A 27,988-nucleotide genomic window follows, 5' to 3' on the forward strand; every position below is an offset into this window, starting at 1 on the left:
CCATTTAGGACCAAACTGGGTCCTTCAACAGGATAATGATCCAAAACATACTGCCAAAATAGACAAGAAATGGTTTGAGGATAATCAAATTAATGTTTTGGAATGGCCTAGCCAGAGTCCCGACCTGAACCCTATCGAAAACCTCTGGCACATATTGAAAACTGAGGTTAAAAAGCGGAAACCTAGAAATTTGAGGGATTTGGAGAACTACTGCATTGAAGAATGGTCAAAAATCAGTGTTGATACTTGTAAAAACCTTGTTGATAAATATCCCAAACGGTTACAGGCAGTTATTAAGAATAAAGGGCATGCTATTGACTATTAGTAAGAGAGGTATGAATAATTTTGAACTAGTGCCATTATTGTTTTTCTTTGTATAATGTTTCAAACTTGCATAATTTATTTATTTGTTGAGTTTAAATTAAATGCGTATGCTTGATTTATTGTTTGAAATCCCTTTAATATTTTCTACCTTCTGGTTTGAGCAATATTCTTATAGAAATCTCAAAGATCCGAGGGGTATGAATAATATCGGGCACAAGTGTATATATCTCTGTCCATATATATATCTATATATATAATATCTATCTATTTATGTATATATATATATATCTATATATTATATATATATATATATCTCTATATATAATATATATATAACTCTATATATATAATATATATATAATATATATATTATATATATATATAATATATATATAATATATATATTATATATATATATAATATATATAATAATATATATAATATATATATAATAATATCTATATATAATACTAGCATGGGTGCCCGGCGTTGCCCGGGTGTTTGGAGGTGTATGCTGAGCAAAAAAAGGGGGGTAATTTTTTAAACGTTGACCCCTATTATGACCCCTGAAAATTTATTGTTTTGGGCTCAAATTAAGTTATTAAGTTAGATCCATGTCCACGGAAGCTGTATCTAAAATTTCAAGTGTGTAAACCCAAAATTGTCGGAGAAGTTTGGTAGAGTTCTCAAAGCTCAAATCGTTGAACTTTGACCCCTTAATCGCCAAATTTCTGGCTAAAAACCGATCACATAGATCTTTACAAATCTCAGTACCCTGTATATCAAATTTCGAGTCTGTAGACTAAAAATTGACAGTTATTTCGTAGGGAAATGTACACAGACACACACACACACACACACACACACACTTTCAATTTTTTAGATATATAGATTTAAAATTTGAGTCTGACAGAATGACATAATTATATTGCAAACCGATATATTAAACAAACGAACTTCAAAGAGACAAATGAACACATAAGTAAAAACAATTTTTATTAGAAAACATTTATTATTCCACGTCTTTTTTTACAGACCTGACGACTGAGGTTCGCTCTTAATAAAAATTGTTTTTTATAGTCTTAATTTTGACTTCCTTTTTCATAAAAAGCTAAAAAAAAATCAAGAAAGAAAAAAAATTTAATTTTATTTTTTCATTAATTTCTTTCTGTGCAAAGCAATTCTTTCAAACTTACTCTGTTTCCAAAATGTTTTTATTTTATTCCCCTCCCCCTTCATTCATTTTCCTCCGCATCCTGGCAAGTATTAAAATAAACCATTTATAATATTTATTTATGGATTTATTTACTTATCATTTCTTTTCTATCGGTAAATGAATTCCATTTAAAAAAAAACTGTAAAAGTCACGTTAAAGGTGATTAAGTTGGAAAGTAAGTAAAAATTTACCCTTTTTACTTTTATACGATTTCTGATCACTTTGAAAAAGGTGTGTGTGTGTTTTAAAAATGTTTTTTAACTGCTATAATCTCATTTATATATATATATATATATATATATATATATATATATATATATATAACAACGTGAGTATTCATATCGTGGGTTTGTATTACTGTACACATAGATTCGAAAAAATAGTCAAAAACAAATATATAAATAAATGTTATCAAAGGCAAGATAAGTTACTTTTCTACCTAACTGGATATATTTTTTGTGTTTTTATTCAATGTAATATATTTATTCAGCTCGAAAAACATACAGTGTTTACCGATGTGTTGGAAAATTCAACATGGCGTCTCACACCCTCTTTAACACCGTAAGTTTGGGAAAAGGTGTTATAAATATAAAAAACTATACAAAATACTAATAAAAACCCGCCGAATATATGGCAACCTATGTCACGGTAACATATATTGAGCGAGTTTTTAACAGTATTTTAACAGGGCACATCGTAAAAACTGACCCATTAATTTTCCTGAAGTAAAAACTATATAGTTTTTAAACTTTTAAAACTGTACATTATAAAAAGAAAACTGTTCGAGTGATTTTTTTTTTTTTTTACATGGGTGTCACCACTTATCAAGGCCCAGAGGCCACTCAAGGATAAGGGTTAATGGGTATACATTAGTCATTGTGATTTTAGCATAGTAATCAGTGGGAATTCTGTAACTTGGATTACTTGAAAAAGAAAACTGGTCGAATGATTGAAAATGAATTCAAAATAACAATGTAAATATATTGATAAGAAAAAAACAAAAACAAACGAAGTTTCCGTTTCAGGAACCCGAGTTTAATTTTATGTCGTAATCATTCAACTCGTTAGCGGTTTTATTCAGCGATTAGGGATAACCATACGACATATCTAAATACCAAAGCGATTTTTTTTAAATTTTTTTTTTTTATTAAAACTAAACCTGTTTAGGTTTAATGAACCAATTTTTTTAAAGCCAACACTTTAGTTATTTTGAGAGCGTGCAACTGCACCCGAAAGGTTGATTAGGAAACTCCAAATCCTTTTATGACTAAAAAAAAAAAGGGCTTTTTATCGGCTTAAATGATAAACTAATGTTAAATATTAGTATTTAATATAATGAGATATCAATCTACACAATTTGCCATCGATTCTGAAATAAAATGAAATCCTGACATTGTGATCAATTTTGCAGGTGTTATGTGCCAAATATTGAAATAAGAATGTTTAAATTCAATTATTGTAATTTAAGTCTTTAATTTTAAAGTCGATTTTATTTATAAAATATCTTTTTAGAAATCAATCTCAAAAACAATCTGAACAATAAATCTCTTTTGTTATGGCTAAGTTTTTGTCAAGGGTAGAAATTATAATAGACAAGTATTCATCCATGATGACATTTTACCGATTTCCTGGTTTACAGGTATTCTTGCTAAATTTCTTCGAAAGAATTGACATAAACAATACTTCAACTAAATACGTATATTTCATGCAATAATGACTTTTGTTTCTTCTGACTTTTCCTAAACTAAACATAAAACATCGGTTAGGGTTAGTTTAACATTCTGTAAAAGTACCTTCCGTTTTTTTAATTTTTTTTTTTTTGTACGTCTGCAGAGAAGGTAAAAAACCGATAAAAACTGGATATATTTTTCGTGTTTTTATTCAATTTAACATGTTTATTCAGCTCGAAAAGAATACAGTGTTTACCGATGTGTTGGAAAATTCAAGATGGCGTCTCACACATTCTTTAACACCGTAAGTTTGGGAAAAGGTGTTATAAATAAAAAACTATACAAAATACTATTAAAACCCCGCCGAATATATGTCAACCTATGTCACGGTAACATATATTGAGCGAGTTTTTAACAGTATTTTAACCGGTTTTTTATTTATTACACCTTTTTCCAAACTTACCGTGTTAAAGAGAGAATCGGCCGTCATCTTGAATTTTCCAATACATCGGTAAACACTGTATGCTTTTCGAGCTGAATAAACATGTTAAATTGAATAAAAACACGAAAAATATATCCAGTTTGGTAGAAAAGTAATTTATCTTGCCTTTGATAACATTTATTTGTTATATATTTGTTTTTTGGCAACTTATTCGAATCTATGTGTACAGTAATACAAACCCGAAATGAATTTAAGACCACGAGTGAAATGAGAAAATGAAGAAAATCACATTTACTGTGTGTGTTTACTGTTTAGTTAAGTCAGCGGGTTTGGTTGCCATAACAACGTGATGGTAGTGAACGTGTGTGTGTACGTGTGTGCGCGTTTCGTGTAGTTTAGTTTCGTATAATAGTTTCGTATAATAGTTTCGTATTTTTTTAATTTGTAAATAACAAGTTATTAAAAAATTAAACCCTTCCAAGATGGACAATAAATAAAGCCATAATATTTTATGGTAAAGGTAAGAGCGTAGAAACGATTGTTTTTTAGGAGATGTGATTATTGGATTAACCAATCAGAAATCGTCTGTGGCACACACATCTCTGTTTTTATAGATATATATAGGTCGAGGTAATTAGTTAAAGAAATTTAATATAATGTGATATATAGATAGATAGATTAAATGTTAAATAGATTTTGTAAATAGTACAGTTGAAATGATTAGAATATTTCCAATATGTAATAAGGTCGAGGTAATTAGTTAAAGAGATTTAATATAATGTGATATGCAAATGAGCATAAGTCATTCGATATGGGGGTGGTTTGGAGAATAGTATATAAAGAAATTAGGCAAAGATTCTTATGTCTCCTATAACAGAAACATCCTAAAATGGGTTCTAATGTTTCTCTACCAGGAGAGATCTACCCTCTTACCTCCTTTATATTTCGTTGATGATGGAGAGCTGTACACACAGACAGAAACACACGAACCCTATTACTTTATAAAAATATAGATGTCAATCAAAATAAAAAACGTTTGGAAACCTGATCAAATTAAAAATGCTAGGAAACAGAAAATAACTTATCGGATACTAATTAGAATTTAAAAAAAAAATAGAAAAACAAAACAATAAAATATAACAACAGCCTAACGTAAGTTTCATGAATAAAATTTTTGTTTATTTTTGTAAACAGAAACATTTTTTTGTGTGTGCGTGATTAAAAACTAAGGTACTATTGCATCTTACGCACCGGATTTCTAGTTAAATTTTTTAGGGGAGATTGGGGAGTTGTGCACCTCCATTCGAAACCATTACTAAAAAAAAGCTAATTTCTTTCTGACACATGTCCCGCACCTCAGTTCCAATGGTACTAATTTGTTTTCTTGACAATATTTTAGGACTTGTAATGGCGCCTGTAATATTTTATCTAAGGTGGTTAAATTCATTGTTGTGTGCTCCAATGTTATGACTGATTAAAATAAACATTATTTTTTCTTCCAATTCATCAAAAGTCGTCTACTTTGCTTTTTATTGGCTAAACGTATTTGGTATCACTTTTTGATTGGCTGATCAACTTCATCAGCACTCGGCATATTCCGTGAGTTTACGTCAGTTTCTGCCCAAGCCATGAACTACTTTCAAATGAAAAACAGAACTAAGAACCTTTTTACAAACTGTGGTTACACTGGACGCATCGTTCTGAAAATAAAAACGGTACCAGACTTCTTATATGAGGTAAATGTGTTCTGTTTAACGTTTTCATTCGGAGTTCCATAAGCCCTCTTTTATGGGAGAAGATATTCTCACAGTCTATGTGTTCACAGTAAAACTTTTTCAATATAATGAAAATAAAATCTGGGTTTGCAACATCTATTAAAATTCGATTTTAAAACTGAAATTCTGATTTTAATCCAGGGATGGGACGATGTCAGTTTCCATGGGTCGAATGAAATTCCAACACCTAACATTGACTCTCTTGCTTACGAGGGACGAATTTTGAACAACTACTATGTGTCTCCGATTTGTACCCCGACAAGAAGTGCCTTGATGACAGGCCGTCATCCAATACACACAGGTAAGTACATATTATGAGAGAACTTGAATACTCACTAGACACTATCCTCGAGTGTCTAAGGTCTGTCTATACAGGGGTTGTCAGGGCAACCTGGCATGAGAATACATATTCCCTACAAGTAAACTCTGACCCAATATTAAAAATAACGTATTTGTAGCCCAAATAATATCTCATCGGTATGGCTAACCAACACTATTTTTTACAAAGAACTAGCCTGGGTGCCTGGTGTTGCCTGGGTGTTTGGGGGTGTGTGTTGAGCAAAAAAAAAGTGTTTCAGTTCATGTTTCAGGCTCGAATCGGTACTGCAAAGCAGGAAAAGAAAATGAAAAAAAACGTGCCGTCTTTACCATTGCGTCCATCGCCAAACCGCTCAAGAATGGATCATTTTTGTTGCACAGAAGGAGCATAGAAAACACCTCAAAACGATAATTTTTTTTTTATCGTTTAATTCATGCGGCACCGATTTATCCAACTTTTTTGACTTCCCTATTTGTTTTAAATGGCAAACGACTGTTGAGTGGTCAACCTCGAGATCTACAGCAACTTCTTGTGTGGTTTTGCAAGGATCAGCTTCAATTAAGGCTTTCAAATGTTTATCAACCACAGTCGGCTGGCCACAACCATCTTCATCTTCAAGGCTCTTGTCACTATTGCAAAATTTCTTGAACTACCGCTGTGCTACACGTTTATTAGTGGTTTCTAGACCAAACGCATCATTGATATCACAAGCTGTCCCGGCAGCTTTTTGGCCTAGTTTGAACTGGAACAAGAAAATTGTGTGGATTTGAATTTTGTCCATGCTGTCAAAAAGCCTGCAAAAAAATGAATGAAGATATAGAGAACGGTAATGAATAATATGATTCGATAGAGTGAAAAAAGCGCTTCAAAATGATATATAACATGGCTATATATATCAATGAATTTATTCAGAAATCTACAATATAAATCTCATCTGTCTGTTTAAGTGTATGTATAAAACTTGCGACAGAGGCAACGGATTTTCACGCGATCGGTATTGTTTTGAAACTTAACCCTTTGGACGACAAATATCGAAAAAATTGGTTAAAAACATTAATTCCTTCACCCTCAACTGGGAACTTTTCTACAAGGAGGGGTCGTTTTTTCGCCAATATTTTCAAACATCATCCCTTCTTTCTGATTGACTAACCTTTGCCACTTCTGGTTTGGTGATGGATGCAACAGCAAAGACGTCCCATTTTTTCACATTCTTTTCCTCCTTCGCCGTACAGGTTCAAGCCTGTCTGCCTACTACCACTTTTTTTTTTTTTTTTTTTTTCTTTTTTGCTCAACGTACACCTCCAAACACCCGGGCAAGACCAGGCACCCAGGCTAGTCATATATAAAATTAACATGTGAGAAAACGATATTGTTTTTGCACCAACGTAATAGAATCGATTTAATATAAAAAAATTTTTTAATTAATGATGTCATAAATTTTGTAATCTACTGAAGTATAACGCACACATGCACGTATATAGGGATAATCCAAATAAAGTAATAAAAATTCAAAACAGAATAAAAACAAACTCTTAAATATGAAAAAAAAAAAAAAAAAAAAAATCGATTTGTGAATAATAAAAAAACAAAAAAATGAAATTAGGAATGAAATAATTCTATTTGAATGGATATTGTTATTATTGATTATAACCAAACCGAAGAAACGGCTAACACCTGTTGCAGTGGTCGATGATGGTGATCCGTCTTACGCCTAATCAAAGGGACTAAACAAATATGACAATATCAAAAAAGATGATATACAAAAGCGATTTAAACTGATGAATAACAAATAAGAGATTTGTTGCTCCATTAAGTTGCAGGTAATGAAAAAGTTGTCTCAGCTGTTTGTGTCGTAGACAAGGGTTGACCAGCAATGTCTGGATGAATTTTCTCCATCTTTATTTGGACAGTTGTCCTCGGAGGTCTGATCACTCAGCTGGTCAAATGTGGACATCTCTGATGTTGGAGATACAGTTCAGTAGCTCTGAGTAAAAAGCATTCTGGTATCTAGAAAACCTCTACAGTGGAGAGAGTGGAATCTTGTTGCTAACTGTATTTATCAGGGGTATGTACATCGAGGGAGCACAAGTGTAATGAGTTCATCAGAGCACATTCCACAAAAATACTTGTACACATACAGTGACGCAACATTGTGGCAATTGGGGTTTACTTGACAGTATGAGACCTATTAGATTGGAGACTCTTTTTCGGACCCTGTCCAAGAGGGAAAGATTAATGGAAGATGCACCAGTTCTGACGTAGCAACAAATACCCCCATGCATGGGTGAATGGTGGTTTTGTAGAGGTACAGGATACTCTCGGGTATATTTCTTTTTTTTACATAGGGGTCACTACTTATCAAGGCCCAGATGCCACTCGAGGATAAGGGTTAAAGGGTGAACAGTAGTCAATGGGACAATATCATAATAATCGTTAGTAGTGGAAATTTGGTAAATTGGATTACTTACGAGAAACGGCTCATCAAGAACTTGTTTACATTGGACTTGAAGATGGCCATATTGTAGTCAGCTGGAAAGCAGGGAAATGGAAGACGGTTTCATAGGCAGTTCTGAGAAAGAAACTTTGTTCATGGAATCTTCATTTAGGTTTAGGCACAGATAAAGAGTGTGGGAAATTATTGATAATGTTTTCAGCTGAACGAGTGTTTCTCATGAAAGTTTGGCGAGGGGGGACCATAGATTGAAGCTCAGTCGAGCACTTGCAATGAAAATAACAAAAGACAAACCTGCAACATCTCTTCTGTGAGAAAGAGGTTGCAGGGAAGAGAAAAGGACATCTACGAGGCTACAAAGTCTATTTTGTACTCTATCAAGGCAGGATAAGTCCTTTCTAGCAGCTCCTGCCCAGATGTGGCAACAGTACTCCATCCTTGGACGTACCTGGCTCTTAAAAGGGCATCCCTTACGAGGCTACAAAGTCTATTTTGAACTCTGTCAAGACAGGATAAGGCCTTTCTAGCAGCTCCAGCCCAGATGTTGCGACAATACTCTATCCTTAGATGTACCTGGCTTTTATATAATTTGTGTAATTTTCTAGCACAGTAAAAAGAACTCTCATTTCATCATTTTTGGCTGCAGCCTTTGCAATGTCCGCAATGTATTTGTTTCAGTTCATGTTGCCTGTGAATGTTAAGCTGAGTAATTTTTTCTTTTTTAGCATATATGCCGCTTTTTTAATCATCAGGGATGCAAGATGGAAAGTTAGACGACTTAAAGAACCGACACACATGCTAAAAAAAGAAAATTTACTAAGCAGACCGAGCATAGAGACTAGCAGTATATGAGAATACATAATTATAAAGAAAAACAAATATTGTACAACCCCTGCCTTCTCTGATCTTGAACACGTGGTACCACGGGGGAAGAGGTGGCTGGTTACTTTTAATGCATCTAAAACCAAGCTCCTATCTTTACATCATCAACGCTCTGATCCCAATCTGATATCAATTGAAATGAATGGCTCTCGTCTTAGCTTCTGGGCTTGACCTTTACTCCTTGTCTGAAAAGGAAAATGTAAATCAAATCTGTTGCCAAGGTCGCTGGAAGAATGGTGGGATCTTTCTACCGATCTAGTAGATATCTCACTGCTGATGCAATTCTCTCTCTATATAAAAGCCAAGTACGTCCAGGGATGGAGTATTGTTGCCACATCTGGGCAGGAGCTGGTAGAAACAGCTTATCCTGCCTTGACAGAGTACAAAATAGACTTTGTAACTTAGTGGGGGATGCCCTTTTATCTTCTCTGCAACCTTTTTCCCACAGAAGGGACGTTGCGAGCCTGTCTTTGCTTTATCGTTATTTCCACAGCAAATGCTCGTCTGAGCTCCAATCTCTGGTCCCCCCTTGCCAATCTTTTTTGAAAAACACCTAACTGAAATCACTGTCAATAACTTTCCCTACTCTTTAACTGTGCCTAAATCAAAACGTAGATTCCATGAAAAATGCTTCTTTCTTAGAACTGCACGCCTATGAAACTCTCTTCGGTTTGCCTGTTTCCCAGCTGACTGCAACTTGATTGTCTTCAAGTCCAACATAAACAAATTCTTGATGAACCGCACCCTTAAGTAATCCAATCTACCAAATTTCCATTAATAACGACTATTACGATATTGTCCCATTGATTATTGTACACTCAATAACTCTTATCCTCGAATGGCCTCAAAAAAAAGAAAATTTCTACAGTAAAAGAGATAATCCCCTGTCAACTTGATTAGAGTTTCCTCCCTTTGCCAACCAAATTTATTTTTTCACACATATGAAACCATAGTGAACCCCCCCCCCAAAAAAAAACAGCTCTAAGAATACAAAACCATTTACCGAGCCAATAACTTTTCTCCTTTCTTTTCCAAGATGGTGACTAACATGCCTAATGAAGGCTAAAGGTTACACTGACCAAAACATTGCACAAATAACACTCAAGTTTGAGGATTCGTCTAATGGTAACAATCTGATCGGTGCAGCCACAGTCCAGATGGAACCTACGCTGATTTGGCCCCTGCAAATCACGTTCTGATTGAAATCATCTGAAAAGAATCAAAGCAAGTATTTTAGCAGAGGTCTCGATCAATGTTTATTGCTGTTTCTTAAAGAATGCTACTAGTGTTACTTTGTTCTAATCTTGGAGAAAAATTTCAGTTACCTTAACCTGAGTAATAACGGGGATAAATGGCAGACCCTAGTACGTTTGCTTGTGTGTTTGACAATCTCAACAAGGATATTTTTTCTTCACCTGCAACTTTTTTTTTTTTTTTTCTTCTTGTTATAACAGCAACAACCTCTTCACGTATGGGGCAGGCTGAGTCATTATTTGTAAAAGCAGTTGATTGGGTCTGTTCGACATGGTTTAACAGATTAGTGAAGTGATTTCTACAATGAATGAGGCATTCATTGAGATTAGTGATTGACTCACCATTAAATTTCAACCCAGCCTATTTTTATGCTCAAACAGAGTAGGCTTTTAAGTGTCTATAATTCCAATGATAAGCTCCACACATGTATTATATTTTTCCTTCACTTGATTTAAAGTTTTCATTTTTCTTCCGGAATTTTTTCTAAAATGAATGACTTTATTTCAGACTAGCAGGCTGCCTGGCATTGCCCGATCATAAAATATGCATAAATGTTATATTTTAGTTGATGTAGAATTCTTATTTACTATAAACAGAAATACCATTGATATTAAACGTAACGTTAAATTCCTGCAAAAAAAAAAAAAAATGAAGTAAAAAAAAAAAAGAACAAAAAGAAACTGAGACTTCTGCATGCAAGTATAGTTTTTCCAAAGCGGTTCACTTCTTGTAAGTCAAAAAAAAATTTTGAAAAAAAAAAAAAAAGCTGAGATTGAAACTAAAACCTATAGACTGAGTCAAGTATGATAATCATTAGACCAGCTTGACACGATCTTTAAAAAGTGTTTTCCAACCTACTGATTCTTAACATAAAAGAGCTGCCATGTTTCACGGCCGTACATGTGCATTCGTTTAACAGATGACAAACAGATAAAAATCCAATGACTCTCTAGTACCAATTTTTTAATTTTGACCCCCTTAGCAACCCCTTTTTTTTTTTCTGGATGAAAATCGATTAAAATTTTTCCACATGTTTGAATGCCCTATATACTAAATTTCAAGTCAGTAGATTACAAATTTGTTGAGTATATAGGTTGAGAAATATCCTCACACACACATTCTCACTTTTATATATAGATTATAACTTAACGCATACTTTGCATCATTTTTCAGGCCTGCAACATGGCGTCCTTGTTGGTGCTTCTCCTTATGGATTACCGTTAAATGAAACTTTGATGCCTCAATATTTCAACAAACTTGGATATTCCTCACACATCATCGGAAAGGCAAGTGGTATTCTGTTCATTTAGAAAAAAAAAAGATATGAAAAATTGTGAAAGATCTGAGCATCAATAGATAGAAATAGGAATATTTCGGACGAATAGAATTTTAGATCCAAATCCAGTTTGAATTGGTTTAATGTCTTTGTTTACATTTACATAGTCTTCAGAGGGATGGAGACGTTTGTTAGAGGCGCAGGTATTTTCATAACTACGTTTTACGTTTTATTTATTTCTTATTTATTTTATTACTTATTTGCCTTTGTGTTATTTAATGTTTGCTTTAAAATAAACTCTTCTGTGCTTTTTGTCTGCAATGTTATTGTATAATAATAATCCATAGTATAAATCTTACCTGTTTGTTTAAATGTATGTATGTTTCGCAAAAACTTTCGACAGGGGCGAAGGATTTTCACGAGATCGGTATCATTTTGAAGCTGGACCCTTCGAACGACAAATATCGAAAAATTGGCCAAAAACATAAATTCCTTCGCCCTCAACTGAGTACTTTTCTGCAGGGAGGGGTCGTTTTTTTGCCGATATTTTTTAAAGTCATCCTCTCTTTTCGATTGACTAGCCTTAATTTAAACCTTTGCCACTTCCGGTTTGGCGATGGACACAACGGCAAAGACGTCATGTTTTGGGGGTGAATTTTTCACATTCTTTTCCTCTTTCGCAGTACAAGTTTGAGCCTGCCTGTCTGCCTGCCTGCCTACTACCACTTTTTTTTTTTTTTTTGCTCAAGAAACATCCAGGCAATGCTGGGCACCCAGGCTAGTTTACAATATGTGAACATAGATTTACTTGTAAAGTATGCTCATGTTAAGTTATTTTGACAAACTCTTACAAAAAGACTGAAGATACGTGATCATGGTGTCTAGAAGGTAATTCAAACTTTTCTATCTTGTTTCATTTTAATTAGTCTGAAGAAATCCTTAGGAATTAAATTTCAATTTGGTTGCGTCATTTTACGCCAAAAGATATTTCACTCCTGATGCCATCTTCTACATGTTTAAGAGTCAGATACATCCTAAACTGGAGTACTGCTGCCACATCTGTACAGAAGCTGCTCGGAGTATCCTATCCTGCCTTGACAAAGTTCCAAACCGGCTTCAAAACCTAGTAAATGATGCCCTTTTTCCCTTTCTTACAAACTCTTTCCCACAAAAGAGACATTGCAAACCTGTCTCTGCTCTATCGTTACTTTCATGGCATGTGCTCATCTAACCTTTATTCAATGCCCCCCCCCCTTTGGCAAACTTTCACAAAAAAACACTCGCCTAGCTAAAACCACTATCAACAATTTTCCCCTACTTTCTAACAGTGCCTAAATGTAAACACAAGTTCCATGAACAAAGCTTCTTTCCTAAGACTGCCTATCTGCCAGCTGACTACAAAATGGTCATCTTCAAGTTCAATATAAACAAGTTCTTGTTGAGCCGTCCCATTAATCAATCAAATTATGCACAATTTCCATCACTAACGACTACTATGCTGTTGTCTCAGTAACCACCTTAAATTCATTAACCCTCATCTTAGAGTGGCCTTCAGACCTTGATAAGTAGCAATTCCCTTGTAAAAATAAAAAAAATACCCTAGGGTTCTCTTAAGGATAGATGTTGCCTATTTTTCGGGCTGCTATCTATATTTCCCTACAATTTGGACTCTCAGGAAATGTACCTAAGTACCTTATTGGATTTTTTTTATCAGACAAGTTGTCCTCCTATTACAACCGGTAAATTATTCATCTCTTTCAGGGATTCTGTTGATTTTGCGATGGGAGTTTAGTTCTGTGCAGTTCTAGGAGGTCTACCCTCCCAGGCCTTGCTTTCTCTCTTTGAGAAGGGGTTAGTTTATTGCTAAATCACCTGAGGCGGCCTTACCAAGAAATGTCGATGGGGCTGCACACGCACTTTTTGTAGGTCAGAGTGCCCTTCCTCGGGGGCATGACTTAATCCCATTTTCCGACCCCGGTGGCTGTTTATTTCAGTAGGAGAGAACTAAAACCCCTCTTTCAGGAACATGTTTATTTTAACTCATTTTGAGGTCTTGATATTTAGTTATTTTTTGGCGTTTGAGGCCATAGTCATTCGGGATAGTTGCACTGTATACAGCAGTATTTTATTTTAAATATTTATGAATATTTATGATGATTCTAAGAGAATGAATACCAGAGTATCTATGGTGCAACTTTACTTTAATGCGTCGTCCAACCCAATCATATATTTTCGAACAAAAGGCATTTCAGGGAAAAACATTATTACGTACTTAGATATCATGTCGAAATTAGTATAAATTAAAAAAAATGGTGCAGTAGAAGATGTGCTAGAGTTAATTTTCTGAAAAGTATGCATTATTATTGAAAAGAAGCAAGATGGCGTCCTGAAAAGATAAGTGTCATTGGTAGAGTCCAGTTATCTCCCCCTGATTTTGAACTTCTAAAGGATTAATTTACAGTGAAATTGCAACTTCGAAAGATTCTGTTTTTACTTTACATTTTTCTACTGGACCATTTTTCTTAATTCTTGGAATTTATACTAATTTTGGCATGACACATAAGTACATAATGATGTTTTTCTCTGAAATACATTTTTTTGAAGACACACTAAAGTAAAGTTGCAGCGTATCTTTTTGGGAGGTTGGGAAGAAGGTCAAAATGAAGGCGATGGCTGTCGAGACACGTGTCAACTCGGCATTTAAACTCAGTTATGACTTAATGATTTTCTGATATCAGAAGTCCTATACATTTCACAAAAATATATTTTCTCTTTTTTATTTTTTTAAAATTTTATTTTATTTTAGCCGGGAGTGGGTCATCATACCAGATGCCAGACATTCACCCACTATTTTAGACAACCGAGAGATCTTTTTAAGATTTCAATCGTTCCTTTCAGTGCAGTTGTTTGCGCTTGATTCACCGGGTATATTTACCAGACGGGTTTTTTAAATTCTTTTTCATGAGTCCAGTTGCTCCTATGATTACTGGAATGATGGAGGTCTTCTCAAGATTCTTTTCATGTCGTATATGAAATCTTGATATTTGGTTATCTTTTCCCTCTCAGCGCTACTTAACTCAGTATTATTGGGGGGGGGCACTAACTTCTACTAAGGTTGCTTCTTTCTTTTCTTTTTTTTTTTTTTGCCCCATGTCCCTATGCCAGGTTTAATAGCTTCATTTCATAGGTACATGACTGTAGGTTTTTGCATAGTCATAGTAGATGATGTACAACTTATTTCCAACTGTTCTTACTGGTATATTTTCCCTGGACTTGCTGCTACATCTGATATTCAACTTTTTACTTTTTACAGATGGTCCAGTGGAGATATTTATACACTCCACTGTGTCGCATTGTATAGTAGCTCCAGTAGAATCTTGCAACTAGACGTTAAGTGGCTCACACTCTACTTCTGTGTAGCTGAACCTGCATTTGTTGTCATTGCTTAGACCATCCATCTTAAAATATCTAAAAAATTTTTTTTTTTTTTTGCAAAAGTCACCTTTTATCAAGGCATGAAGACCACTTGAGGATTGATGATAAGGATTATTGAGTGCACAGTAGTCAATGGGACAATATCGTAGTAATCATTAGTAATGTAAATTCAGTAAATTGGATTACTTAAGGGAAACGGCTCATCAAGAACTTATTTATGTTGGACTTGAAGACGACCATATTGTAGTCAGCTGGAAAGCAGGCAAATGGAACAGTTCCACAGGCATGCAGTTCTTTGTTCATGAAATCCATGTTTAGGTGTAGGCACAGATAAAGGGTGGGGGTGGGGGGAATTATGAATAGCGGTTTCAGATAAACGAATGTTTTTCATGAAAAATTGGCAAAGTGGTACCATAGATTGGAGCTCAGATGAGCACATGCCATGAAAATAATCATAAAGCAGAGATAGGTCCGCAACGTCTCTTCTGTTGGAGAGAGGTTGTAGGGATTCTTGAATGTATAAAAATATTTTGATTTCTATTTTGTTTTTTCTTGTTTAGTGGCATCTGGGATTCTTTAAAGATGAATACACACCGACGAAACGAGGTTTCAAATCCCACATCGGTTATTGGCTTGGCGCCGAAGATTATTTCAACCATTTGGCAGAGGCTAATGTAAGTTTAAGGTTTGTTATATGGGTGATACCATTGGAGCACAGGGTTGAGCAGGTGCTAGTGTGATTGCAAGAATTAGGAGTGCACGGAGTAAGTTCACGAAATTTTTGTCGTTGCTAACAAGCAAAATAATACCACTGTCAATAGAACGAAGAGTCTGTTAAACATGCGTGTGCAGTGTGATAATGCATGGGGAGAAATGATACGAAGATGTTACAAGACTCAGCATTCCTATCCTGTCGTGGTTAATCACCTGAAGAAGGCCAGAGGATGAGTTGCCGAAACGTGGTGAAACAACAACAACTATGACCATGAGGCTAATAGTCTGCAAAAAACAATGAATACACAAACGGAAAACCTACTTTTTAGCAGGGATGCTACAGAGGTTGTAAGACTAAATGTTGCCAAAACCAAAGTGACAATCAGTGATTGTAGCATTGGAAAGTTTCCCTGGCTCATTTCAGGTGCAATTTGATCGTTTGTGGTACCTGGAAGCATTGCATACACAAGAAGTGCAGTGGAAGTATCGGTAGGCTGAGAGAGGATAATCAATTTGTGTGCAAGACAGTAGAAATGAATGAACATTCAGATGTTGAGAAAGTAGATTTGGATGACAAAACTATTGAGGCTGTCAAAAAGTTCTGTCACACGGGTGATACCATTGGAGCACAGGGTGGGGCAGGTGCTCGTGTGATTGCAAGAATTAGGAGTGCACGGAGTAAGTTCAAGCAACTTTTGTCGTTGCTAACAAGCAAAATAATACCACTGTCAATAGAACGAAGAGTCTGTTAAACATGTGTGTGCAATGTGATAACATATGGAAGTGGAACTTGTCCAGGGTTGAGGATATGCATTGCATGGAGAGAAATGATATGAGGATATGTATGTATAATGAGTTTTAAAAAAAAGGTTTAGATCTGATGACCTCAGAGGAAGATTAAATTTGTAGTATATTGGTTTATATTGGAGGAGATGATATATTAAAACGTGTCACGTGTTATCTAGTGGATGTAAGATATTGTTCTTTTAACAGACAGATAATGAACGTATAAATCGTATGTATGTTGTTAGCCAGGGGACATGATATTGACGTATAACTTGAATCATGTTGTATCAGACTTATCGCACGGGATATTTTTACAGTTCATATGTAAGAAGAATAATATATGCTTCATACCTTTTGTTTTCTTGAAGAGTTCTTCTGTATCTTCCCGCTGCTCCGTGACAACCATGAAGCGATCCGCACCATATAATTGAGACAACTGTTCTTCTTTGTGAAAACCATAAAACAACTTTTTATATTTTTGTAATATAAATTTATTAAAGTTGTCTCAATTGGTTTTCACAGGATCTGCAGTTTCTACATTTTCTGTTCATACAGCTCGCTCCCAGCTGTCTGCCCACCCTTGTCTACGTCTGTCTGCTCTGGTGGTCAATCCTCAACTCTCTCAATCTCTCCAAAACTAACTACATCACGTTTCTCTTACGTCACCTAATTACGTGTCTCATATCAATCTAATCCACAACTAGTTATTTATTTATCCAAATCCAAATGAATGTTTACATCTATTTTCTATTTTCGCATTCCTTTTGCGATTTACACATCAATCATTTATTCCCCAGTTTAATTGTTTACTCTTCTAATCATAATAACTGATCCAGCGACCATCCATCGCTCAAATCAATTAATAAAAATAAATAACATTAATAATAATGTTTTGACTATTGCTCCCGCTTGCCACAGTTAACAGATACTACGCTATGATCACAGCCTAAAGGGTCATAACATTACACATAGAGTTTATCAATATGGATGAGATTTAAAACAGGCGTAGAGATTGTCTTGTTTTAAAACGAGTAAAATTGTAAAAGTGTGGAATTGATTGATGGATTCCAAAAAATGGAACTGTCACAGAGAAATTGTATAAGATGGAAGCTCTCAGCAGTTGATGCTCATTGGATTCGTGGAGTGAGATTTGTAATGCATGCAGTTATTCAGTTTCTTGAACAGGGTCCTGGCAGTGTGAACGATACCCTTCAATCTACATGTTAATAAAAATACAACCAATGATAATACTTTCAATGTTATTTTAAATTTATATAAATAAAACAGTATGAGCGTCTTGTTTCAAAACCAATCCAATTGTAAAACTGGTGCTACCAGATCAGGCTGTCTGAAGATATTGGCTTCCTGAGACGAAATGCACCTAACATTGATGCTTTTTGTTTTTCTACTTCCTTTTGCAAAACTTAATTATGTTCTGCAAAACCAAGACAACAAACCACCTTTTCTCCCTTTTCATTTCCCCTTTCTCTTTCTATCCCCCCCCAAGAGCGTATTTATATATATATTTTGTGTTTACAGAAAGTTTTTAAATGAGACAAGTTATTGGTACCGTCGGTTTCAAAACCAGACATGCATATAAACATGTATATACATGCACACATAAGTCAGAAATAAAAATACGCAATTACATACAAACACATTATAAAACTGACACAAACATACACAAATACATACTGGTGCTACCAGATCAGGCTGTCTGAAGATATTGGCTCCCTAAGATGAAATGCACCTAACATTGATGTTTTTTGTTTTTCTAATTCTTTTTGCAAAACTTAATTATGTTCTGCAAAACCAAAAACAAAAACAACAACCTACCTTTTCCCTCCTTTTCTTTCTTCCTCCTATTTCCCTTTTCTCTTTCCATCTCCCCCACTTCCTGACTGGTTTCCTAACTTAAAATATGGCAAACATTAATACTGTAACCCTTTTTTTCTCTCCCATTGCAAAACTCATTCATGTTCTGCAGGGCAAGGAACAAAGACGATAAAATCTACTAGAAAACAACCAAACCAAACATTGCAAACTAGCGATTGAAGATACAAAGAGCTTGAAGAATAAAAAAAAACCTTCTACAAAATAACTGAATGCAACATGAAAACTATTTACAAAATAACTGAATGCAACGTGAATACTATTTCCAAAATAACTGGATTCAGCGTTTCATAACCCAAGAAGGGTTGATATGGCATAAAACAAAACAATCAAACCAAACCAATTGTAAAAAGTGAAATTGATTGATAGGTTCCAGATTTAACATTTGAAATCTCTTACAGGAGAGACAATTTTTATCATCAATCAGCAGAGATCATTTTAGTTGCTATTCTTGTGTAGCTGGGGACATATTAAAAGATGACGATGATGAGGGAGAGAAGACATTTATATATCAGTTCTTATAACACATCTTGGAGAAGGGGAGACATTTCTTATGATGGAGGAGATGGGAGATAACTTGGAAGGGTTTACACAATGTTCGTCATAATTGATGATAAACAAATTTACCTTTTCTGTTATAACTGAATGACGACACGAGACAACACGTACAAAACATAATGATGACTTCTTTATTAATCTGGTCGACCGGTCGATTGACGTCAGGAATTCAAATTTGGATCAACATAGTCTAAATGTTCTCCCTTTGCTTCTGAGGGATTAACTGACCAACTCTCTGGCTCTCTTGCTGACTGACTAAAATCCAAACCCATAATATAGAGAAATGTATTTTGTCTATGACGTCAAAAGTGTGTTTTTCAAACGTGACCAATTTTACGTGGCTTTACATATACACTTTTGGCGAACAAAAGAATCCTCAATATATACCTCTAACCTATTTTTTAACAATATAATTTAATTTGCATTGTTCATTCTTTTACTGACATATTTAATATTCAGATTTCTAAAAGAATGGACAATCAACTCTTTTTCCCAATATAAACAATGTTTAACTATTCTAATAGAATATAACAATAGACTAAATTTCTAACATTCCATTTCTTAACTTTGCCTACACGGTTCGATTCTAGGCTTATCCTAATCTCATTTTCACTTATCTAATATTCTTCTTATTTACATGGGAAGGGGGCAGCCCTTCCCTGTAACACTATCATTTCAATGTCATTGCACTAAGAAAATTTCATTAAAAAGATTTCAACCATAGCAACGATTTAAACAGAAATTTAAAAAAAAAAAAATCTCACATTGAAATAAAAATCATTGAAACATGAATTTGCTTTTATTTATTCAAAGTTATTTGTCTATAAATTTCTAGGAATTTGTCAATAATTGTTAAATTTATCTGTTGTTGTTATCTTAATAATTATAAAACTCTGTGACCACCTGAACATCCTTGCTTTCTTGAATTTTGTATTATAATAAAGTGGTATTCTTGTTTGTTTGTTTGTTCACAATTTAGATACACTGTTTCACAAGTTAATTCCAATACTGAAAACAGACTTATATACACTTTTGTTTTTTTTACTTGCCTCCCCACAAGGGCAGAGTTGGACACAAGGTCGGTTTTTAATGCGGGGGGAAGCTCCCCCAAAAAGGGGCACTCTGGTCAGTAACAAAAATAAAATATATATCAGTCATGAAGAATTTCTCCTCCATTTAACCAAGACCAAAAAAATGTATTGCAGCATCAGAACAGATACTACACTTTGAGATATCAAATTTTTTATTCACATGAAAAAAATACAAAAAGGAAAATGAACAAAAAATGTAGGCACAAGGCCAACTCAAAAGAAGTGAGGTTGGTTGGTTGGTCCATCTTGTCTGTTAGAATTTTAAAAAAAGATTTCTCTTAGCATCTTTTACCATGTTTACCCTTTTCTAATGTGGTGGTGGTGGTGGTGGTGGTGGTGGGAGGGTCCTACTTAAACCCAATTTCCGAAGTATACAATTTTATTCCAGCATGATTTCTATATATAATATGTATTTAAAAGAAATCTACATTCAATGAGTAACCTCATTTGCATATTATATTAAAGAAAATCTATTTTGATAATCAGCTCCATGTTATTAATTATTTGTTGTAATAGACTCGTTTTAGTTGATCTACTTAGAAATATTATTTGAAGTTTATTTATTTTTAATTTAATTTATATTAAATTTAATCTATTTTCCATTATTAATAATTGACAACGGTTGCGTTTAAAACCGCAAATAAGCTTATTTATTTAAGTTATAAGAGTTATTTTCATTTAAGCTATGAAAGTTACTTTACGTTTGATTTTCCGAAACCAAGATGGATGTGTTTTATGTTTTCCTAAATCCAACATGCGGTCACTTCGCGACATAGCATGTACGTCGCACGTGGGACAAAATCAGCAGCAGCTATAGGATAGCTGACTAATGAAAACATTAGCAGCAGCAGAAGAGATAATGTTATGACTGATAAGATGGTGAGAAGGAATCAGGGGTTGATGTAAGAGAATAACAAAGAAAAAAGTTACGCAAAAAAAAAATAACGGGAAAAAAATGTATAAACGTATCGTGGAACATAATAACACATGCGTTATGAAAACTGTCAAGATGCAAATAAACTGACTTTATTACTAAAATAAAAACATCCCATTTCAGTTTGGTGAATTGACAAACTAAGGACCAACTAACATCAAAGACTATGAAAACTCTGATTTGGTCTTGCAATGATTTGACTGGTTTTGTAAAATATTTCAACATTTGAAACTTTATTCTTGCACAACAAAACTGAAACGCTAACACTGCTTCAGTTGAAATTTCTGAAAATCCCCAAGAAATACATCCTCCCTATTAAAACAGTTCCTCTTTTACAACATATTAAAACATTGCCTTTAAATATTTGGAAGAATATGTTGGATTTTTTTTTTTTTTTTTTTTTTCGAAAATGGAAAAAAAAAAAGAAATAAGGAAAGAAATTTCTAATGAAAAAATGGAAATATCGAACAGACTCTACACTAATATATTTTTATTTTTATTTAATTACTTAAAATTACTTTTGATTTAATTACTTAAAATTACTTTTGATTTAATTACTTAAAATTACTTTTGATTTAATTACTTAAAATTACTTTTGATTTAATTACTTAAAATTACTTAATTACTTAAAACGTTGCCTTTAAATATTTGCAAGAATATGTTTGATTTTTTTTTTTTTTTTTTTTTTTTTTTTTTTTCAAAAATGGAAAAAAGAAAGAATAAATAAGGAAAGAAATTTCTGACAAAAAAATGTGTAAAAATGGAAATATCGAACAGACTCTACACTAATATATATTTTTATTTTGGTTTCCCCACTCTTTACCTAAATCAAAACATAGATTCCATGAACAAAGCTTCTTTCTTAGAACTGCACGCCTGTGGAACTCTGTTCCATCTGCCTGCTTCCTTCCTGATTACAACTTGGATGTCTTCAAGTCCAACGTAAACAAATACCTGATGAACCGCCCCCTTAAGTAGGCACTTTAAATATCCACACTAACGTATTGTACTTACAATAATCCTTATTTCTGAGTGGCTTTCGGGCCTTGACTAAGGACCAACAAACATCAAAGACTATTTAAACTCTGATTTGGTCTTGCAATGAATTGGACTGATGCTGCAAAATATTAACATCTAAAGCTTTATTCTTGCAAAAGCAAGCTGAAACATTTTAACATTGATTCTATGAAATTTCTGAAAAAAAAAAATCTCAAATATTCTTGCTATTTAAACAGTTAACTAAGTTGTTTTTCCCTTCAGCGTATTAAAACATTGCCATTAAATATTTAGAAAAATATGTTGGAATTCCTTTATTTTTATGAATGAAAAAAAAAAAAAGAAAGAATGAATGAGGAAAGGAATTTCTGAGAGAAAAAAAAAATTTTAATGGAAATGTCGAACAGAGTATATACTTTGAGATTTTTATTTGAATTTAATTATTCATGTTTTATTGTGTGAACATTTCAATTTTCTTTTCTTGTAAAGAATTTTTCGGGGAATGGATGCTATGTAACATAGTGTATATGGTGCATGTGTGAGAAGATCAGCAGCAGCCATAGGATAGCTGACTAGCAAAAAATTAGCAGCCATCTTAGCACATATGCAAATTAAACAAGTATACACATGCTTCGTCATGGGAAGAAGGAGGACAGAAAAAGGGAATAAAAGGACAGCAAGTGGCCGAGCAAAAGAAGCAATTGGACGTGTTTTGACTCTTGGGCGGCGAGAGAGAAAATGCGGCGCATGGTCAAAAAAGTGGAATAGCAAGTGACAACAAAGACACGTGCATGAAAGAGCATCTCCACTGGCATGTTCGACTTGTGAGTGATATTTTGAAACATACGTTGTTGGAAATTACTAGAATAAATGCTTTTTGTATTTACCTAGGAAAAATGCTGAGTTGTATTTTTTTTATGTTATTCCTGTTTTGTTTGTTCCTGTGATGGTACCAGACAACGTGTGGGTCCAAGTGGTTGAAATGTAACGGCTATGTTACAATTTTTTGTAACAAGTTAGAATATTTAGTAGATCTTTAATAGTATGTGATTGATCCCTCTGTTCGGCAATATGTTTCAACTGGGCAAGGCTGGGTATATGTAGCTAGTTTGAAGAATAAAAACATTGGTGCTTCTGCGATATGATGGGTTTTCAAACAAATGTATTTTAGGTAAAATCACCATTACATACTTGTGTCATGTCGAAATTAGTATAAATTCCAAAAATTATGAAAAATCATCCTGTAGAAAATAATTAATGTTTTATTGTATATGGTTTAATGTTTTATTGTATATGGTTTAATGTTTTATTGTATATGGTTTAATGTTTTATTGTATATGGTTTAATGTTTTATTGTATATGGTTTAATGTTTTATTGTATATGGTTTAATGTTTTATTGTATATGGTTTAATGTTTTATTGCATATGGTTTAATGTTTTATTGCATATGGTTTAATGTTTTATTGCATATGGTTTAATGTTTTATTGCATATGGTTTAATGTTTTATTGTATATGGTTTAATGTTTTATTGCATATGGTTTAATGTTTTATTGTATATGGTTTAATGTTTTATTGTATATGGTTTAATGTTTTATTGTATATGGTTTAATGTTTTATTGCATATGGTTTAATGTTTTATTGTATATGGTTTAATGTTTTATTGTATATGGTTTAATGTTTTATTGTATATGGTTTAATGTTTTATTGCATATGGTTTAATGTTTTATTGCATATGGTTTAATGTTTTATTGTATATGGTTTAATGTTTTATTGTATATGTTTTAATGTTTTATTGCATATGGTTTAATGTTTTATTGTATATGGTTTAATGTTTTATTGTATATGGTTTAATGTTTTATTGCATATGGTTTAATGTTTTATTGCATATGGTTTAATGTTTTATTGCATATGGTTTAATGTTTTATTGTATATGGTTTAATGTTTTATTGCATATGGTTTAATGTTTTATTGCATATGGTTTAATGTTTTATTGTATATGGTTTAATGTTTTATTGCATATGGTTTAATGTTTTATTGTATATGGTTTAATGTTTTATTGCATATGGTTTAATGTTTTATTGTATATGTTTTAATGTTTTATTGCATATGGTTTAATGTTTTATTGCATATGGTTTAATGTTTTATTGCATATGGTTTAATGTTTTATTGTATATGGTTTAATGTTTTATTGCATATGGTTTAATGTTTTATTGCATATGGTTTAATGTTTTATTGCATATGGTTTAATGTTTTATTGTATATGGTTTAATGTTTTATTGCATATGGTTTAATGTTTTATTGTATATGTTTTAATGTTTTATTGCATATGGTTTAATATTTTATTGTATATGGTTTAATGTTTTATTGTATATGGTTTAATGTTTTATTGCATATGGTTTAATGTTTTATTGCATATGGTTTAATGTTTTATTGCATATGGTTTAATGTTTTATTGTATATGGTTTAATGTTTTATTGCATATGGTTTAATGTTTTATTGCATATGGTTTAATGTTTTATTGTATATGGTTTAATGTTTTATTGCATATGGTTTAATGTTTTATTGCATATGTTTTAATGTTTTATTGTATATGGTTTAATGTTTTATTGTATATGGTTTAATGTTTTATTGCATATGGTTTAATGTTTTATTGCATATGGTTTAATGTTTTATTGCATATGGTTTAATGTTTTATTGCATATGGTTTAATGTTTTATTGTATATGGTTTAATGTTTTATTGTATATGGTTTAATGTTTTATTGCATATGGTTTAATGTTTTATTGTATGGCTAAATTTTTATTGTATGTTTTAATGCTTTATTGTATGTTTTAATGTGGAAGAGTTCTCAAAATCCAGAGGAGGTAACTGCAATCAATCAGTTTGACTTATTTCCTTTGATTTCAGTGAAAATCTGCCACTTCAAAATAAAGAACGTTGGAATGCTAATATTTCGGATTTTTTGTAAATTTTTTTGAAAATGTTTTGAAAAATATAGATCTATTAAATCTTCCACTGGATCTGTTTTCATAAATTTTGGAATTTATACTAATTTCGACATGACAACTAAGTACTTAATGATTTCACCTAAAATGCATTTCTTTGAAATCTCATACTACAGAAACACCAAAATATCTCTTGGGAAAGTTTTCTTCTTTTTTAACTGCTATATCAGTTATAAAATTCAAATCATCTCCAGTAAAAGAAGCTTGTTGTACGATCGCATGTTATAGGGTTAGGGATGCATAGCAAGTAAAATATTGGGGCAATAGAAAGTGAAAAGCATTATGCTAGACTATAAATGGTTTCATCAACAATTCTTCATCTTAACACTTCTAACACATCTTCGTTTTTTAGCCGAAAGCGATTGGGTATGATTTTCATAGAAATATGCTTGTCGACAAAGATGCTCTCGGCAATTACTCCACAGAATTGTTTACGAAGGAAGCTGTCAAATTAATTCATAAGCATAACCAGACTCGGGTAAGTTTTTTTTTTTTTTTTTTTTTTTACCTCAAACGAGATAGATTGCCACTGAAGCATAAAGCGTTACTGTGAAGGGACCATACTTATAGAGGACAACCTGAGTGGGGAGTTGGGCTGCAAGATGTTTGTGAATATTACATTTAAGTTTCTGCATGTTAGTACTGTTAGAGAACCAGAGAGTAGAGAGAGAATTCCAACGTCCAGCAATCCTAGTGGAATAATCTATTAGAGTAGAAAATTTCCCAGCATCTAAACACCTTTACAATGAAGGAGTGGAAATTTGTTAGTCGGGTGGGTCGGGGGGTACTTTGATTAAAGGGATACAAATGCAATAAGTTTATTGGCGCACATTTTGTCTAATTACTTCTAAGAGAATTGCAGGGATGCAACATTGTGGTGATGTGACAGGAAAGCTTGGCAGAGAGTGTTGAATAGATTATGACAAGAGTCTTATTGTAACATTTAATAACTTTATTGATTATCTTTGTAATAAAAAAAAAAGAAATTGTATTGGTAACAGTTTCTGTGTGGAGATGTAGATGAATGATTAGATGGACCTGTTGAATGAGAGTTCATGGATGCATGTTGAAGTTAGTAGTAGGAGCATATGTCCATGTATGGACAGGGATAAAAGATTATAGAGTCCTGCGGTAGAAGGAAAATTCATATGAATACCACATTGAAGTCTATGTGCAGAAGTAGCCATGACGGCTTGTTTGTCTTCTCGTTAAATGCTTGGGCAAAGTTTCGTCCCAACAGTAGAGTGTATTGTCAAGCGAGAGCCAGGAAGAAAGAGAGGAAATTGCAATGAGTTCAACCTTTTATAAATTCAGTCACGTGATCAACTCACCTGAGTGATGATCATGATTGAACATTGAACAAGCCAGAAAGGAAGTTGATTGCTACAATCAATCAGCAATGATACAGTAGTAGGGTCAGTTATAAACTCTATCATCATAGAACAATCATATTCAAAATCTTAAGCCGCGAGTACATGCTGTTGTTGCTACAAGAGTCCGGAACCTATTATGTTAAAAAATTCATTTTTGCGCTCTGTTCAAGAGGAATTGGCAGGTGGTAGAAATATCAGACCAAATGGAGTAATAATATCTGTACCATTTATAAAATATTTCAAGATATTCTGTTGTATTATTGATTTATAGTAACTCATTTTGATATTAATGTAGGAGAGATAAATGAAAAAAACTTTATATATATATATATATATATATATATATATATATATATATTGTTTACAGAAAGTTTTTAGATAAGACAAGTCATTGGTACTGTCAGTTTCAAACCCAGTAATTAGGACCATTTTAGATACCCATATCAAGCTCTCGTCAGCCAATAAAGAAAAAATATATATAAAAACACTCTTATTTTCGTTTTTTTTCTTATAATTGATCACTCTACTCGATTTCTTTTTCCAAAAGAAAAAAAAAATATATATATATATATAAGCTGACTGGCTTACCTCATTTGAAAAGGCCTGTTTTGAAGGTTAAGATAAATTTATGAGATTGGGTTATGTTTGTTGTATTTTTTCTTTTAACCATTTCATGTTTATATATTTAGATTATTGTAAACACTGGCGAAGTATATTTTTTCCCCATCATTTTCTATGGAAGGTGTACACGAGTTACAAGATAAACCGCCAAGTAATAGTTAACACCTCTACGCATGCACTCACTTTTATATGCGTGTATAAAAAAAAACTGAGAGTAAAGAATTATTTGATTTATAAAAATAATTTGATTTCTTTCTGTTTTTTTTTTATTATCTTATTTCTTGCAGCCATTATTTTTATATCTGCCTTATCAAGCAGTTCACAGTGGCAATGACTATGAAAGATTGCAAGCACCTCAAAAATACATCAACCGATTTCCAAACATTAAACATCAGGGGCGGCGAATCTATGCAGGTAAATTTTTATCTTCATTCTTTGATTAATTTACTCAGTGATTGAAGTAATTGCTCACAGTCAGTTGTACCTCATTTGTTTTTGTTAAACATTTTTCCTTGGTTGTGGCATTCACCCTTGGTCAGTTGTGCCGGTTCTTTCCAACAAATTCACCATGTTCTAAACACTGGTTGACCAGGCACAGCCATCCAAAGCTGCTTCCATTATGAGTGACAGCCATTTGCATTTCCAACGACAGACACCATAAAGACCCATAATCAGTTCAGCATCTTGGTTCATTGTCCGGAGGTTTTGAGTTGGCCATTGCAACATTTCTTTCAGCCTGGTGATAGTGCTGGATTGGTGACTTCACAGATGAAGTCACCTGGGTGCTGTCGAATGGCGTGGCTGAATTAACAAAGGCATCTAGCAAGGAGAGATTTTTTGAGGTAATGGGTTTTGCACGAGTATAAATTTAAGGAACAAATTACTACAGTAATTCTTTTCCAAAATGATTCATCATCATCTTCATCATCATCATCATTTTAATGTCTGTCTTACATGCTGGCATGAGTTGGA

At 33.2% G+C, this 27,988-nt stretch overlaps 1 protein-coding gene across 8 annotated transcripts in view; it reads left to right on the top strand.

The window, feature by feature from the left end:
• LOC145258157 (arylsulfatase B-like) overlaps positions 1-27,988 on the top strand; it is a 57,089-nt gene that overhangs the window by 16,156 nt on the left and 12,945 nt on the right. For 5 of the 8 annotated variants that reach the window (XM_080115949.1, XM_080115950.1, XM_080115955.1 and 2 more), the window contains 5 exons: positions 5,569-5,728; positions 11,508-11,620; positions 15,606-15,719; positions 25,375-25,500; positions 27,304-27,430. In XM_080115949.1, the coding sequence (XP_079972075.1) occupies positions 5,569-5,728; positions 11,508-11,620; positions 15,606-15,719; positions 25,375-25,500; positions 27,304-27,430 (640 nt within the window). The remainder of the gene's footprint in view (positions 1-5,568; positions 5,729-11,507; positions 11,621-15,605; positions 15,720-25,374; positions 25,501-27,303; positions 27,431-27,988) is intronic. The other 3 variants (XM_080115957.1, XM_080115956.1, XM_080115958.1) reach the window with 2 other exon arrangements.

This window comes from Euprymna scolopes, chromosome 33, assembly GCF_053919585.1.
Source record: "Euprymna scolopes isolate OS-2025 chromosome 33, ASM5391958v1, whole genome shotgun sequence".
NCBI classification, from domain to species: Eukaryota; Metazoa; Mollusca; class Cephalopoda; order Sepiida; family Sepiolidae; genus Euprymna; species Euprymna scolopes.